We start from the raw sequence: 18,261 nt of genomic DNA, 5'->3' as shown, positions 1-18,261 counted from the left end.
TGGAAGGATCACTCTGAAAAAAGCTTCGGGGGTCCAAGAGTTAGTGGCACAAACACAGCAATGTATTGCGATGTTAAAGATAGATTCCTCGTATGAAGACATCACTTTTATCTCGACCGGTTAAAGAACTTTTGGTTGTTCTTGCTCTGCTGTTAGATAGGACTTAATAATTAATAATAGTACTCTAATAACTGACGACTGTAAATGTAGATTGTATGAACCCAGCAGCCGAGGTGAAGCGCTAACCCTTTTGTCCTTGGAGCCGCGTTATAAATCATAAATCACAAATCACAAATCACAGCTGATGGATGCCATTATTATTTTGTACGCATTGGTGCATTAACCAAAGCACTGGATTTGATAGAAATTCTCTCCTGAAGCTACGTGGAACAGATAGACATAACTGAGGTCGTTAGGGTTTAATTGAATGTCTGGTTATATTCCTGAAGTTCGGGGCCCCCTTTAAATTAAAATCGCCCTGGCATTTGAATTTGTAAAGGTAGGATTAGTTCAGTTATTGCGAGGAATGAGATTATCATTAGCCAAAGGTGATTGTAATTTCCATAGGTTATCGTCTTAATGTACAGCCGTCTGTGTTTAAAGGTCTCTTGATGCATTCTGATGCTTTATTACACACACACACACACACACACACACCCCTTGCCAAACCCCTTTTTTGATATGCGTCAGAGACAAGCTTTTATCCTGTCCTGCCTGAAGAATGCAGACTTGGCATCTGAAAACAGGCCGAACTAAAGTGATTTTTTTTTCTCCAATTTGTACGATGGTGAAACGTGGACGGCAAAAAAAAAAACAACGGCTGCTAATCCCGGTTTATGGAGGGAGGGCTTTTTTTTCTAGCCGTGGATGCAAAGAAAAAAGTGAGAATCAATGAGGTGGTCAAATGTATGCATTCAGTTATTTCCTGGTTTAGTGAGATGTCAAATGACATTCTGCCTCTATTTAGCCAGTTCTCCTCTCTCGCTCTGTCTCTTTGCATTCAGCTATTTTGTATGGCTGTCAATATGCACACATAATCATTAAAGAGAGAGGGACAATGTATTGTTGGACAACCTGCAGTAGATGTGGGAACATTTTGAAATGGGCAGAACTTTTTAACAGGGAATGTGTGGACAAATCATAAATCAGAAAATAAGAAAAAATAAATAAACACTATCCGGTTCAACCAAAAAGCATTTAAACTGCAGAAACATTGAATGTTTTTTTTACCTGAGTTAGTTCCTAAAGTTTACTTTACGTTGAGAAAAGTCTATTTAAAGGTAATCCATTTAGATATAGTATAAATCAACATGAGCAGGCTGTCGGACGTTAAATTAAAATAGTTTGGAGACTCGTGTGTCGTGTTCAACATGCAAATAAATAGTAATTAAAAAGGGAACTAGATCCGAGATTGGGAGCATTTCGATTGCCTCTCATCGGCACATCTAAATGTGCTCGCGGTGCAGAACGGGGATCCAAAGTGCTGACACAGCGAACAGTGTTCGCCTAAAAGAGGAACCGGAGGGCGGGGCCAACGGCTCAGCGACGAATCGAACGCTGTCGGCCGCGGTCGCTGTGTGAGAAAGAGCATCTGCAGAGCAGGGGGGGGGGGGGGGGGGGGGGGGGGGGGGGGGGGGGGGGGGGGGGGGGGGGGGGGGGGGGGGGGGGGGGGGGGGGGGGGGGGGGGGGGGGGGGGGGGCACGTGCAACAAAAACCACGTGTCAACAAAGCAATCAGAAGCTCGGTTAACAACACACACACACACACACACACACACACACTCTCCTCTCCACTGCACCTTTACATAGACAACTGCTATATTAATATCCAGAATGTGAACTACAGCTCCATTAAAGAGAGAATGCATGGCGCTAAAACAGCAGGGGCCCTAAAGTTGACCCTCGTGGAAAACCGGACACATTCCGTATTATTATAATTAGCGATATCTCTGTGTAGAGTTGGTGCAGACTCTCAGATCATTCAGCCCCTGAGACGACATCGCCGCAGTGCTCCAATCACAAGCAAGCGCCCGTAATTGTGAGTGTCTAATTCACCATTTTCATGCTTGAAATGCCCTCTTCTGTGGCACGCCTTTGGTGAACCACTTGATTAAGCAAACACACTCTCACACACACACACAGATCGTCTCCAGTCCGGGGCGTAGCAGAGCGCAGCATCCCGTTTAGATGAGATCACATCAGATTAGGTGACGTTGCATAGCGCTAACCAGATTACACTCTTCCTTGTCTAACACACGTTACCTCCTAGTGCTGCCAACGCCTCATTACCCCGGACACAGGCAGTGGCGGGCAAAGGGCGTCTCTCTCTCTCTCTCTCTCTCTCTCTCTCTCTCTCTCTCCTCAGTGGCTGCAGTTTGCCAATTTTGGTCATTCCGCTTGTTTGATAAGCCAACGGCTTTTTTTTATGGGGGTTCCTAAATGCAAAAAAAAAAGGGCCTTCTTTTACGGCCCCGTTCCCTCGCTGTAATCTCACATTGATGCCTGAGGAATGTCTAATACACGAGCTGGAACAATAGCAGAGCAGAAAGCTGTGGGGGTAATGACCTGGACTCTCAAGGCCAGGTGTCTACAGTCCAAGTATCACCTCATAAAAACTGTACTTCTGGTTCTGGCTTATCAATGGCCTTCTATTCTATAAAGCTGTGTGGGGGCGTGGCTGTGACATACATGGTGAGGAGTGTGTGGAGTGGAGCTCGCGGCGTGGCCTTTTGGTGTGAGGGCATTCATCGGAATACATTTTAAAGAAACACACACACAAACATCCCAAGTGGGAGACATACATGCCTTAATCTGCACGCCCGTCTGTGTGTAAGCATGTGTGTAAGCGTGTGTACGTGTGTGTGTAAGCGTTTGTGTTGCGTGTGTGTTGCGTGTGTGTAAACGTGTGTGTAAGCGTGTGTAAGCGTGTGTGTTGCGTGTGTGTAAGCGTGTGTAAGTGTGTGTGTAAGTGTGTGTAAGTGTGTGTGTAAGTGTGTTTAAGAGTGTGTGTTGCGTGTGTATAAGCGTGTGTATGTGTGTGTGTAAGCGTGTGTGTTGCAGTTGTGTAAGCGTGTGTGTAAGCGTGTGTGTTGCGTGTGTGTTGCGTGTGTGTTGCGTGTGTGTAAGCGTGTGTGTTGCGTGTGTGTTGCGTGTGTGTAAGTGTGTGTAAGTGTGTGTGTAAGCATGTGTGTAAGAGGGTGTGGTGCGTGTGTGTTGCGTGTGTTTAAGAGTGTGTGTTGCGTGTGTGTTGCGTGTGTGTAAGAGTGTGTGTAAGCGTGTGTGTTGCATGTGTTTAAGAGTGTGTGTAAGCGTGTGTGTAAGCGTGTGTAAGTGTGTGTGTAAGCATGTGTGTAAGAGGGTGTGGTGCGTGTGTGTAAGCGTGTGTAAGTGTGTAAGTGTGTGTAAGCGTGTGTGTTGCGTGTGTTTAAGAGTGTGTGTTGCGTGTGTGTAAGCGTGTGTGTAAGCGTGTGTAAGTGTGTGTGTAAGCATGTGTGTAAGAGGGTGTGGTGCGTGTGTGTAAGCGTGTGTAAGTGTGTGTGTAAGCATGTGTGTAAGAGTGTGGTGCGTGTGTGTAAGCGTGTGTAAGTGTGTAAGTGTGTGTAAGCGTGTGTGTTGCGTGTGTTTAAGAGTGTGTGTTGCGTGTGTGTAAGCGTGTGTGTTGCAGTTGTGTAAGCGTGCGTGTTGCGTGTGTGCGTTCATGAAGGATTTGCCGACCGCTACGCGTTCACGTGAAGCGCACAAATGAATGGCCGGTAAAAAAAAAAAAAGCATCGGGGATCAAAGGAACAGATCTGTGTGTCTGTGAAGCAGAGACACACATGAGCGACACGGGCGATGACAAAGAAGATGAAACGGAGACCCGGAGCTGGTCTTTCAGGGGCAAAGCGGCTCTTCTTCTTTAATTCCTTTTCTCTAACGAGGAGGTGGGAGGGGACAGATGTCTTCTCCGTTCGTCTACTCCGCTCCTTCCGACGTTGCCCATGTGTTGCATGTTCCAGCAGCCTCACGAGCATCGTGATGAAATACTCGTCGCTCGTGTCAAAGCAGCTCCACGGATCTGATTCCACGATTATTTCCCATCGTTGTTCAATGTCTGTCCTCTCAGTCAACAGTCAGGATAACGAGTTAGAACCTATCGGAGAAGTTTTTAGCACAAGGATGACTAGAATATCCTTAACGCTAACATGACGACCCCCCCCCCCCCCCCCCCCCCCAACAGTCATTGCTGGTTATATAGCCATAATCTGTACAACGGTACTTTTAGTCACCCAAATTTAAACCTGAAACACGGAGCTCAGAGCTCGTGTGAATCCTTTTCGTAAAGGTCGCGCGGGTCATTTCGGAAGGCAGTTGCAACCCGTTTGGTCATTCGGTGTCTGAGGACTTGTTCAGAGTGCCGGTGATTTGTCATCAGCCAGCGAAGTTTGAAGCTTCAGGCTCTCAATTATGGTGCAATGTTACATCTCGGACTTTGTATTTTTGCCTCGTGGGCCCACCGTTGCGTTGGAGTCTTCGGGGAGCAATGACTTAATACTAAGCAAGGACTTGTGAGGGTTGACTTGGCTGTCGGGACGCTCCCATTGAAGTTCTCCGTCGACAGTTGTTGCTTTTGACTGCTTACGCCGAGCACACATTCCCAGTGGTGAGGGACCTAGTAGGGTCACAGTGTTTTTTGAAAAGTTCTGCGAGTGGCGGCCATTTTGCGATTCATTTAGTGTGTTGTAGCTGTAAAGCTCGCTTTCACAGCCCTGATTGGTTTAATGTTAATCCCCGTGTTCCTTTCTGCTCGTGCATCCCGACGCTCTGTGTTGACTAATCGCTGCTTAAACCGTCACGGTGTGTCCCGATTAGCGGCAGCCCACCAGGACAGGCCTAATGACACACATTGTGTTTACATTACATTACCTCCCGGTGCATCCTGGGGATGATGGCTCTGCTGGGACGACGACGCCTCTATTCACACACACACACACACACACACACACACACACACACACAGTTTATTACATGGAGATGAAAGGCCTTGCGAGGCTTGTCCACTGGTGTCACACAACAGCATCCCCATCGGCTCCTTTTCTCCTCCCCGATAATTAGATGCCCGATTTACATAACGTGTCATATTCGGATGTGCCGCACCTTTTATCTTTTTCGGGCTTTTCTCTTGTCGCCGTTTTTTCCGGGTTTTTTTCCTGCTGGTTGTTTGATCTAGATGTGAGTGGCAGCCCAATTCTCTGATGAGCTTTGTGCGGGCACATTCAGCAGCGGCATTGTGATCGGTGTGTGTGTGTGTGTGTGTGTGTGTGTGTGTGTGTGTCCCGGTGCGAGATAAAGGTTGAGTGTGCGCATTGTATATGAGTGTGAAAGGACAGATTTGTCATATTTGAATGGTATGAAGCCATTGGCTTATTTGTTGTCGTGGTGTTCAGATGAACGCCTTTCATTAGACATGCGCTCCCAGAAGGAGTTCAAAGTGCTGTCAGTCAAGCTGAAATCACCTGAAAAGTGCCTCCTCTCTTCTGTGTGTCCGTCTCTGCGTCTCCAGCCCGAGGAGTTGACCAACGCGCTGGAGATCAGCAACATCGTGTTCACCAGCCTGTTCGCTCTGGAGATGCTGCTGAAGGTTTTGGTTTACGGGCCCTTCGGCTACATCAAGAACCCCTACAACATCTTCGATGGCATCATCGTGGTCATCAGGTGAGCCGCGGAGCTCCCGACTCTCTCTTTCTGTTTATTTAAAGATTAATGCCACTGGCAACACATAAACTATAAGGGCCCCAACATAGCCATTGTTATACAAGAAAAACACAATATACAGTCATGTTAGCTCTCAGTCCAACAGAATTTACCCAAATACATGTTTAGAAATAGGGGAACTGGATGCAGTATAAACAGTGGTTCTTCATGACACCTGAACTGGGAGGAGATCCGGGATTAAGGGTCAGGACTTTTGGCTGACCTAAAATGAAGGCAATCTCAAAAACCCATCGGCTATTCTGCATATGAATGCAGATGCAATCTGATTATAGAGTTGAACACGTGTGCGTGTGTGTGTGTGTGTGTGTGTGTCTCTCTCTTCTCTTTGGACAGTGTGTGGGAGATCGTGGGTCAGCAGCACGGCGGTCTGTCGGTGCTGAGGACCTTCCGGCTGATGCGGGTGCTGAAGCTGGTCCGCTTCATGCCGGCCCTGCAGAGGCAGCTGGTGGTGCTGATGAAGACCATGGACAACGTGGCCACCTTCTGCATGCTGCTCATGCTCTTCATTTTCATATTCAGGTAGGCAAAATGGGGGAGTGGGCGGCCTCGCGTCCCCCGTCGGACTCCCCCCTTCCCCCCCTGCGAAAAATGACACGTGTGTCGATCTCACAATAGTATGAACAAGATGGGTGAACTGTCGCCATCGACAACCAGTTGAAGGGAGTTCGATCGGTGGCCATTAAACTCATTTGGAGCACAGTGGTGTGGAATGAAAATAAATGGGTAGCTCAGCACATGGTGGTGTCGACATGGGAAGCAAGGAGCAGAGAGGAGCCGTGATCAGTACAGACCTGTGGGGGGGGACCAGTCGATGGGAGAGGGGGGGGGGGGACTTAAGTGATTCCCTTCATCAGCAACCCTTCCTCCTGCCTTCTTAGGCCTTTGGCTGAGCTCAACAGAATGTGTGGACGCTCACACACAGAAAACATCACGACGCTACGCTTCAAATCTAAAGTACTCCTGCGTCACATTTATTATGTATGAGGAATAGGCGTCATCAAAGAAACAGATAAACCAGATCAAATTGAATTCATACGGACGTTGTGGGTGGGGTTTGATCAGATTTGATTGACCGTGACCAAAAACAAATCCACTGACACTGTCACCAGACTCTGTTTTAAAGCATCACCCAAAGAGTGGGTCCCAGATCTCATCGTTGTTGTATATCGTGAATATTTAATAATATGTCACATGATTGCATTTCTTTATACTCCAATATCAATTTTAATAAGAGAGATGTTCTATGTTTCCTGCCCAGGGAATACAGATGTAAATGAACTCAAAGCTAACGCTGGTACAGGTTCTTACAGGGTTGCGTAATTAACATATTAACTAACACATAAACTAACAAATAAACATAAATATTTGACTTGAATATTTGCTGAGTTTCCGGCGGCTGTGCAACGGTGCTGACGGAGCGAACAGCGTCCTCTGCGTGTTCGGTGTGTCTTGAGCACACGCTGCTTCATTTCTGCAGCTCGTCGGGATGTTTGTGTACCCGACCGCACGTAGACGAGGCCACGCAGAGTGCCAAGAGCCTTCGATATGCATACCTATAAACAGCCTTTGATTTGAGTGAAGAGTGGCCAGGTTGACACCGCAGAGGCCTGCTCATTGATCCCTCGGCCACAGGTTAGTTTCAGTGTCTGTGTTTCTGAAGAAAAAAGACTGCTGGTTTCATAATTAGAAACCCACGGAGGATTAGCCGTGTTGCTGTATGTAGCGCTGGACTTTTTTTTTGCCACTGCAAAAGATTAAAACACATGAGATGTGACGAGTTTCGAGCGTTACCTCTGGACGGAGTCGGGGCAAGCCGTTCCCACCTCGTTTCCAGTCGTCGTGCTCAGATGTGCTGATCAACTCCGAGCTCGATTCTTCCGTACTCGTCCCCATCTCACCCTCGGAAAGGAGGCAAATATCGTCGAACTGTCGCTTTTAATTTCCAAAGTAGCATAAACACCTCTCAGTTGGGTGGAAATAGTTTGTTTTGTTTCTGATGCCGTTGATCTCTGTTAGTTTGAATGGGTGTAGTAAGGTGTCACTGGCATGGTTTCGTGACGCTCTCCATGGTGCTGAACTTGGGTCAAAACCCACTGCACTCCCTCTCCCTTTCCTTGCATTACTACCACAATGCATTATGGGCTAACTGTTTATGAACCAATACCTGACTGACCGTGTATGGTGTTTATTGTCGCCGTCGCTACTTTTTGCGGGCAATAAAACTAACTAATGAATTCTTCCGTTTCTTTTTGTGACTGAGCTGCCATGCAAGCAACGGGTATTAACAGTATGGTGGAGTCCAACTAAGTCCTTCCGGAATGTTTATTTATGTTTATTTGCACTGCATCTGAGGGGTTTGCCTGAAGTAAACATTTACCCTTCTGTTTCCTGTTGGTTTTCTCCTTTGGCCCTCCCTCCTCCTGCGTCAGTATCCTGGGGATGCATCTGTTTGGTTGCAAGTTTGGATGCGAGGGGCAGAGTGGAGACACTCAGCCGGACAGGAAGAACTTTGACTCCCTCCTTTGGGCCATAGTGACCGTCTTCCAGGTGAGCATGTAATCCCTTTTTCCTCCCTTCCTTTACTCGGGTGAAACGCTCATGTTTTCACTGCGTTACGGCCGACCCAGTGAGGTGGCGATTTAGCAGCGTGACCTGAAGCGATGCGACTTCATCCCCCCATCTGTGTGATCAAACTGTACCTGCTGAAGTGCCCTCAAGCCACCAACAGCTTCCATGCGGCGTCGGCGCTGTCCCCGTTCGAAAGGCTGAAAAGACAATTTCCTCCTGAATAAATATAATATATCTAATCAAATATTCCTCTTCACTCTCGCTCCCTGTCTGGCCTTTATCTAGCCCCTTCATTTTCCTCCACCATATAATTCCCATTTCCAAATATCCCATAGGTTAAGTAGACTTGCCGCTTGCCTGTTGTAACCTCGGATTAATGATAAGGCCTTCTCTCAGGTCTGACCATTCATCCATTATCCATCTATCCTACCGTATAGTATTTATCACCCTTAATATAGCACCGATATATAATTCAGTGAAAGATCTGAGCGGAGATGATGTACAGTGTCAGCATGTCCCGCTGCACAGAAGATTGTACTGTCAAGCGCGTTCTCATGATGGAGGGTTTAACGTAGCTGCACTGATCCAGTCTACATTATCGTGAACATCTCAGCAGTCTGTCGCACAGAATGCGTTTATGTTCTTGACATAGAAATAGTCAGATGGCCGACACCACACGACCACTGAAGCATCACAGGACGGGCCGCTCGGCAAACCGCTCCACTGGAACTGCTTGTTGTCGGGTCCTCGCTGAGCGACTCGAACGAGGCACTTCGGGATGTGTTTGTTGTGCAGGAACAGCGACGGCAGTACGTCTGCATTATAAGATTTGAGCTTTGTCTAAAACCGGAAAACACAAGAGCAGACGTGGAAGGAACACATGACAGAGTGTGCTCCAACGTAAACCGTAAAGGTTAGCATGTCCGGCTAACTAGCTTACTTCCTTACTAGCTTACTACTACGGGAGTAATCTAAGAGAACAAACTACATTAGTTTAGTGACGATACGTTTTGATAAAGCCTGTATCTAACTTGCATATCCACTGTATTTCACCCATTGTGTCGTTAGCTTAGCTAGCTAGCTTCAGCTAAAGGGCAGAAAACAACCACAAAGAGACACAGAACAGCTACAAAGAGACACACATGACCTAATGAGACAAGGGGACCACAAACAGACGACATAATGAATCAAAGCAACTACAAAGAGACACAAAATGCCCATACGAGACAAAGTGACACAACATTTCGACAAAGAAGATTACATCAAAGAGACTTAGAAAAAAAGAGACAAACAAAACACACAAATTGACACAAATGATCACAAAGAAACGCACATGACCAAAAAGAGACACAAAACCACAGAAAGAGATGAGTATAGACTACAAAGAGATGCAAAACAGCCACAATAAAAGAGGCAAGAGAATCTCAAATTCTGCATAGTAAGCGTAGAAACAGTCTCTAAGGGGGGACGAGGCTAAGCAAGCGGCATATTCATCAAACCGATATCATTAAACTACAAGAACAATTGCTGTGCTTTTTCCCCAATAATACTTGTACTCTCCTCCATCTCCAGATCCTGACCCAGGAGGACTGGAATAAGGTGCTATACAACGGCATGGCCTCCACCACTCCCGTGGCCGCCCTTTACTTCATCGCGCTCATGACCTTTGGCAACTATGTCCTCTTCAACTTGCTGGTGGCCATCTTGGTGGAGGGTTTCCAGACCGAGGTACAGTGTTGCTGGTCTGGCCGTTCTGTCTTGATCTGAAAGCATCGGCCGAGGCATCTGCCACCGGGGTCACGACATGAGTTGTCTCCTTTTTAAAAAACGCAGGTCAACTTGTTGAATCGTGCACCGTAAACCCGGCTTGCTTTAACGCAACGTATTTCTGTCGAGAGGTGAAAGAGGCCATGGAAAGTATTCTCATCATCATTCCACCCCTGTTTTGAGGCGAAACTACTCAATGCATTGCATATTTCTTAATGCAGGCAGACATGACACTAATGGGTGGATGTTCGCGCCCACACACACACACACACACACACACACACAACCAACTCATGTACTGTCGGCATTAACCTGTACCCTTTCTTGCGCTCTCTGCGGCGGGCTACGGGAGGACGCGAGAACACACATGTTGCAGTGTTTCATTCCACCCATCACCCCCCTCCTCCCCCCCCCCCCCCTCCCCCTTCTCATCTTCATCTTCACCTTCACCTCGCTGTCAGCCTCTTCTCCTCCCACTCTTTCCCCTGCTATCTCAGCAGTCGTGCTCATTATTGTCGCTGCTTATTTGCCAATACAAGTCATGCCATAAAGCCCGTCATGAGAAAACTATGTCGGCGAGAGTAGACGGCGCATCATCCCACATCCCTCGTTTCATCAGTCTCATGCTCGGATGACTCCTTTTCAGGCTCCTCTTGATCTCCCCCACCCACCTTCAGTACAACTCTTCTTGTGTCACACAGCGAAAAGGGATCTGTTCTCCACCACCTCACTGTGTTTTGGATTCTTCTCGTAGACAGGAAAGGGTAAGGAACTGATATAGTTCACAGACGGCAGCTTGAGAGAAGAAAATGTTTCCCTGAACGAAGAAGCTGAAAAACTCATTGAGCGAACTCTCTTTGCTTTTCAGCTGTAAATCACACGTGTGTTCAGCCTATCTCTTGCTGTCTACTTGTCTGCCCCTCTCTTTCTTTCTTTATGGGGTGTCGGCACCTCTGCTTTGATCTCCAGAGCATGTTGGCTCTTGGGCGAAGCGGAGAGAGAATAGACGATGGGTGGCGGGGCGAGAGCTTGACAGCCTCATCAAATATGGATTAATTTGAATGGGCTTCTCCTCCTATTGTGCTCATCTGCTGTACAAATATCAAGTGCATTGCAATGGTGAATGGAACGATATGAGAGGTGGGAGACAATGACCAAAGCCGCTTAAGATGAAGGCTTTACACGCAGGCCAAGACTGGAATTAATGCGTTTCTGATTACTTTTTAAAGTCCAACTGACATCGAAATTAGGCCTTGCTTGGTTTGTGACTTGTGTTCTCATTTGGTTAAAATTGTAATTAGCAAAAAGAAAAATGTCGTTTTTTTATAGCAACCTCAAACAGACAAGAAAGTCAAGAAAGTTGCAGCTTGTCGAAGTATCATTTGGTTTAGTGTGAAACCGCTCGGTGAACTCTCGTCTCGCCCGGTGTACCACCAGCTCCAACATGGTCCTTACCGTGGCACATTTCACTGTGTGAAAAAAAATTATAAAATTAAGTTAAACTCGCTTTACAAGCTGCAGCTATGCAAAAGGACTTTGCTCGTTTGAGTCCATCCCAGTACGAAACACACAGGCCTCGCAGCGCCAAATAAAGAATGAAGTCATTTGCGCAACTTTCGGGTTGACGGCAAACAAATTGGCACAGTTCCAACGGGGTCAATAACACATTTGTCTCTCGCCGTTGACTACCATAGATTTTCTCTCCAAAATAAAGGCCCGATGTGGTCAACTGGGAAGGGGCGGGACTTTGCCTCTGTCGTATATAACTCTTACATTGTTAGCTGCCGCTTAGCGCATTATTCCCCACATTCCACAGAGTCCTGATTCGAGCCATGTTTTAAACACTGGGTAACATACGCAGCGCTGTGGTTACAGGACGACATTAGTGGCAAACAAGTCAAAAGTGTTTCTTTTTGCGTCTTTCAGCTCGTTGTTTTTTTGGCTTTCCAGCCATGAAAAATTACTTTTGCGGTCCTCATCTGTCTATCATATTGTTTCGTTTCCAACTGCAGCTGCTTTCTTGTTTTATTTTTAAGAATCCTCCCCACGCCTACCTGCCTGTGAAATCTTCAAACGCATACACATACAGACTCTCATACAAATTAAAGCAAATGTAGAAACCCCCTAAGGTATATTGTTGCCCCCCCCCCCTTTCTTCTGTTTCATCACAGAGATGTCGGTTCAATTCTCCATCTCCTTTTTCAACTTAACTTCCTTTTTTTTTTCTCTATTCTTCTTCCCTTTTTCTTCCTTTTTTTTTTTTGCAAACACTCCGTTTATTTTTAGTCAGCCAAACTTTCCCTGCGTCAGGGTTGCTAGGGTAACGGGCTGTTTGAATGGCGTGAACCAAGCCAGGAGAGATGTGCGGCCAAGACACACCGGCATGTATCACTTCCAATATGCCCATATTGCTTTGGACGTAAAGGCAGAGGGGAAATCATGGTTTGGTTTTGTTATAAATCCTCTTTTGCCTGCTGTTATTTTTTTCAATTTAACTCCTTCCTCCATCATCTTCATCGCCTCCATACTCCCTGTTGTCTACGTCTCTCTGTTCGTGTTGTGACCGTGTGTGTGTGTGTGTGTGTGTGTGTGTGTGTGTGTGTGTGTGTGTGTGACAGAATCCAATATCCGCCGCACAGAGTGCAGTGTTTCTTTACGGAGACCTATTTGACATCCAAGAGACAAAAGCTGCTCTTCACATCTTTTATTCTTTATATTCTTTTTTTTTTAAATTGCACCTCTCACCCTGACAGTAAACAATACATTTCACACACACACACACACACACACATGTGAACGCGTCGGCTCAGCCGCACAGGAATGCATCCGGGAGCGTATTGCGTCCGGAACGGAGGTGAAAACATGGCCGCGCTCTTCACCTCTGGACTTGGGCTGTCTTGACTCCTTCCTGCTTTCGACCTGTAGTCGAGTCGCTGAAATACGACTGTGATTCAGGACTCGGGTCCTGAAGGTTGCTGCACGGTGAAGTCCGAGTGGTCACAACAGGCTGAATGTCCCTTTAACTCTCTCCTTCTGCTCTTGTCTACTGCTGTGGTTCCGCCTCTCTCACCTCTGTGCCTCTTTTCCTCCGTGCGCCTCCCTCTCCCGTCCGGCTGCAAATGATCACTTCCACTATAGGAAGTGTCCAAGCGGGAGGACGTGCATGTCCAGCTGAGCCTTATCCAGCTGCCCGTAGACTCCGGGGTATGTAAAAGCACTGCAGCTCTGCCCCCCCCCCCCCCCCCCCCTCCACCCGTTCTCCTCGCCCTTCCCTTGTCATGTGTCAGATCTCTCAGGAGCCACAGCTGGAGGCCGTACACCCACCATTAATAGTCGAGTGTGCAATAGTAGCGGAATAACTCAAAAGAGTGTCGAGGCCCTGTGCGGGCTTCGCCCATTGGCTGATTAACAAAACTAGACCATTTATCAAACACAACTCCAACTCATGCTTGTTGCTGGTCCACCCAAATTAGCAAACAAGAAACAACAAAAAAGAACTGCTGTATTTTCTAATTTGCCGTGATTGATATTGCGCCATGCAAATAGTTTCAATTATAGTCACAGAGGTTTTGAGATTTTACACTGCTGAATGTTTTGCTGCCAAGCCAATTCAATAGAGTGTTGGAAGTGAAGGTACAGTTAGTGTTTCAGCTTAGACGATGTCAGCTGGCTTCCAAAAGATGAGTAACTGTGTTGGAAGATATCTGGTTCTTTGATAAAGAAAAAAGACAAATGTGCATGCCTTTGTACGGTGAATTGAGCATTATGGGGAATATTCTATCACAGAGCTTAAAGCAAAGCAATCAGAAGCTAAATATTACTCCTTGTAGAAACCTGATAATATAATAATCAGTTTGAATCAATCCACTGCGTCAGTGTTGGGCAGTAAGGAGTAATATGATAGCCATGTAATAGTTAAAGAAATATGATCTCATGGCCTCATGTATTTAAATAGCTTTACACTTTCTGAGTAACTTGCCCAACACATGGTCCGGGTCAACTTTGAACAGATGTTGCCGCTCTGTTCCCAGTTTCGACAACCGTTGGGGCTTCTGGGTAATAGTAATGTTCAAATGATTAAAACTTAAAACTGTCCATAACCCGACGCGTCTACATAATGACAGAAAGCATCTTCTCTGATGGGACAATTAAAATCTTAAAGCCTCTCGTGACCCGGCGTGGCTCAACACCAACAGGGCTTCAATGGAAATGCATGGCGGGTGTTTTTTGAAAGTCGAGTGACCACATCAGAGCTGCAGAGTCATGTTTGCCAAAATCAGAGGACCTCCAACATGGCTGCCGGAGAATGTGTCGCATCATCTGGAAGTCCTCTCGCCTGCCTCCTGCATGACGCCCTTTCTGCTGAACCTAACCGGGCCAGTGAGTGACTGTGTGTCCTTCTCTTCATGTTTCTGTATTTCTTTTTCAAAGCAGACTCCGCGTCAAAAGCTCAGATTGAACGCTCACCTCCCTCCACTTTGTTTTATTCTAGCCTCGGGGTAAGAGCGCTATTCCAGTGCTGCAAAGAAAAACTCCCTCTCTCAGTCTTTATTTTATCTGGCTGGAGAATAGAGATGAAGCAAAAGGGGTTTGAGTGCTGTTTTTTTAATTTAATTCTTTTTGGGGAGGCACCGGCACAGCCAAATAAATCCATCCGGATGAGAACTAATAAAGGGGGGGGGGGATCAACTCTGTTTGCATGACTCAGGCTCTTAAGGTGAGGCCAGAACACTCTGGGAAGTGGTGGCCTTTTAAAAAACAGATGTCTGTAACGTCTCTTCCTCGTGCCCTCTGATTGTACGCTATCCAGAGTTGATCCACGAGCTTTCAAATGGACAAATGGTTCCAAATAGTTCAAACGCAGCGGCCCACTAGAGGCCGTGCTCGTGATGGGGATTTGAGTGGAGTCTGCTGGTTATACTTTGTATTTATCGTTTGATTTAACCTACATTGCCTTTTAAAACCTTCTTCCCTTCGCATTCACTGTCGGTACCAGCCGCCTGGAGATGTCCAGGGCTGCCATTATTAAAATAAAATAGCTTAATCAAATTTTTTTAAAGTAACTTGTATTTAATTTCTCTTTTTATTTTTGAAGTTTGATTCCATCATCATTTTGATTTTGGATTTTGGCAGTAACTATGCTTTTTTTAAGTTGTGGAGTGGAGGAAGGATTGTACTAGTATTGGTGGTCCAGTTTCAAACATACAGTTTCTTATGAAGTCCAATGGACTTTTCTATTGGATGGAAAGTAGTCACACACACACACACACACACACACATTCATGTCCCCCTCAGGAAGATTTGTAATAACTGAGTGATGAGGCCATCTGCCTCTGCTCTACGCAAAAAAAAAAAAAAAGAGCACACAACGTGATGAATGGTGAATACGGTAAACTGCACACTTGATGAACGGCTGACTGTTCCATCTTGAGCATGTTAGCATGAGATCAAAGCCTCGTGGACCCGCCGGCGTGGCTGCAGACTCACTTCCATTTTCATTGAAAGATTAGCCAAATTAAGGACATGATTAAAAAAATCATACTTAAAAGTCTAGTTTGTGGCGTTTATTATACTTTGCAAAATGATAATTGTGGCCGTTCCGTTTTACATTACAGGCGAGATTTAATGTTAATTTCAATTGTGGCCATCGTCGCCTATTTTGAAAGCGGGGAAACGAGAGATGTTGATTAAATTATTTAATTTGAATATCGGCGCTCCTAGACCTCCATACGTGCGCTGTTGAGGTGGCCACTGGTGGTGTTAATTTATAGACAGCTACGACCGCACAGGTATCTGATCCAATTCTGGACCGATGTGTCTCAAATACAGCAGTGGTAGGATGCAATTTTGGTGGACACACACAGACAGACACACACAAACACACACAATTAGCCCATATCAACATCCACCCGCCGTCCCCCATTCACACCCTCTTTGAAGCGATGTAATTGAGGTCCGCCTGTTTGCTGCCGGTGTCTATTATTGTCTGGCTATCAGCAGCAGGCCTGGTCTGGCCTATCTCCTGCCGCCGCCACCGTGCCCAAATTGGGGTGTCGGAGTGTAAACAAGCTATCCAAACTACCGGGCTATTTCGGGACAAGGATTTCCCTCGAGTCCTGCTCCGCAGCTATCATCTCCACCTTCGCTTTCACCCGTGAAAAAAACCTCCAACGCTTTCCTTCCTCACGCTGAAAATTGCACCCTCAGAAATATTATCGGTTTAACATCTCCTCCGTCCCCGAGATGAGTATTCAAAACCAAGAAGTGCAAAGCTCTCCTCTGAAGATCGCTCCTTCTACCGTCCTTATTTAATTCCAGAGATGACCTAATCTGGAAAATGAGAAAACTTAATGTACGTTATTTTAATTTTTTTTCTCACTCTGGCTGTATCTTTTTGCTATAAAGGGTTTATTTTCTGACAACTGGGATAAGGATTATTGGCTTCCTGTGGAGAAGTTGGTACGTAACGTACTAGAGAGGGAACGGGTGAAAAAAGAGATAAAAGAAAAGCGCTGAGAAGATGATGCAGACAGACAAGATAGAGAAGACAGAGAATGTTAGGGAGGAAACAGCAACCGGGGGAAAGAAAAAGGAAATTCAGTCTGGATTAATCCCCCCCCCCCCCCATTTCTGTGCAGCATCAATGTGTACTACTGCTGCACATAGATTAGTAGTTAATAAATGGTTACTTTTTGTATTTATTCACCATGCAGCATTAAGAGTCACAGCCTTTGTGTTTTCCTGAAAGCAATCATGAACCAAGTGTAGCCGAGATATCGAGCCAAGAGAAGCAATAGCCTCAGTTTATCTTCCAGTGTTCGTCCTGCAGGTGTAAGCAAATCATCCGCTTGCATTAACTTCTATTGAATAAGTAAAGTTATTCTCACCTAACACCGGCAGATGAAAACTACATCACAGCCAAGCTGGAGAAAACTCCATTGCTGTAAAAAAAAAAGAAGATATTGTCTAAATAAGAATTTATTTTGACTTTTGTTCACCTTCTGTTGCTACCAACTGCTCTCCTCTCTTTCCCAGAGAGAGAGAGAGAGAGAGAGAGAGAGAGAGAGAGAGAGAGAGAGCGCACCCACAATGCTTTAGGGCCGATGCTCCACTGGGTTTGTCCAATCACAGCTGTCCTTTCCGATCACATGAGTTAAGGTTAAGTCCTGTGGGCGAAGGTCTCTCGCTGTGAATAAAACAGTTTTCTTTCGGGGGTTTTATGGTGATAAATTGTTGTGAATTTGGGCTGTTTTTCTCTTTAGCCTGTGAAATAATCTTCATGGTCAAACATAAATATGGCTCAAGTCAAGTTAGCCGTGATTGTGTCACTACTGCTCCCAATCAGAATCAACCGAAAGTATTTTTAAGATTACAAATTTTAATGTGGTTTTTCCAATAGCTCTAAATGTACGTATGTAGTGCCGAACAAGATATAGAGAAGATACACATGGCAAACGGATATGCCAAGGACCAGAGAACTAAACAAAACTAACCAGAGAGCCATTATATCAAGCCAATCAAGCATATGAAAACAATACTGTCATGCATTATAGGGTTTAAAGTTACTCAAAAAACAAACAAACTTGTGGCTGTACAAAAAAAAAGAAGACTGGCGCTGTTAGATTGCTGCTCGCCCGCCCCCCGTTGATACAGGTGCCTGACTCCCTTCAAACAGCTGTATGACCGCAGTGAATATTTTATTTGAAAGGCTAAATACAAACAAATATGGATGTAATCAACATACTTTGTTAGAGGAAAAAAAACATGTTGGGAACACTGGAAACGATACATTTCTAATGTTGATTTAGAACTCGAATGTTCCCGTCATGAATGGAGCGGTGTTGAATTCCTCACTTCTTTGGATTAATTCAGAACATTCTGTTGTAATAATAATAACGACAATACTTTGTTATTCAAAGTTGTGAGTAGACGCAGGAACGCGATGAGCACGGCAGCACAAACTGGAAGGAAAAGGCTCAAAGAAAGCTCTAGATGGCCACAGATTGTAAAGAAATACAACAGTATAGCCACCCCCACTGTGTCTTTCTCTGGCACTCATTGGGAGTATAGAGAAAGTCATTTGTTAGTTTAAAAGGAGGTGCATGGGGATGAGGTCCTGAGGCCTTTTTCTGGACCCAGTTTCATCCCTTTTCTACCACAGAGTTTCTGTTCT

General features: G+C 45.8%; 1 protein-coding gene across 1 annotated transcript in view; it reads left to right on the top strand.

Annotated features, from left to right (window-relative positions):
- cacna1g (calcium channel, voltage-dependent, T type, alpha 1G subunit) overlaps nucleotides 1-18,261 on the top strand; it is a 188,604-nt gene that overhangs the window by 110,776 nt on the left and 59,567 nt on the right. The window contains 5 exon segments of the mRNA XM_034558363.1: nucleotides 5,542-5,693; nucleotides 6,087-6,272; nucleotides 8,183-8,300; nucleotides 9,894-10,049; nucleotides 13,227-13,292. Coding sequence (XP_034414254.1) covers nucleotides 5,542-5,693; nucleotides 6,087-6,272; nucleotides 8,183-8,300; nucleotides 9,894-10,049; nucleotides 13,227-13,292 — 678 coding nt within the window.

This window comes from Cyclopterus lumpus, chromosome 19 (assembly GCF_009769545.1).
Source record: "Cyclopterus lumpus isolate fCycLum1 chromosome 19, fCycLum1.pri, whole genome shotgun sequence".
In the NCBI taxonomy this organism is placed as follows: domain Eukaryota; kingdom Metazoa; phylum Chordata; class Actinopteri; order Perciformes; family Cyclopteridae; genus Cyclopterus; species Cyclopterus lumpus.
This window is presented reverse-complemented; position numbering and strand designations above follow the sequence as displayed.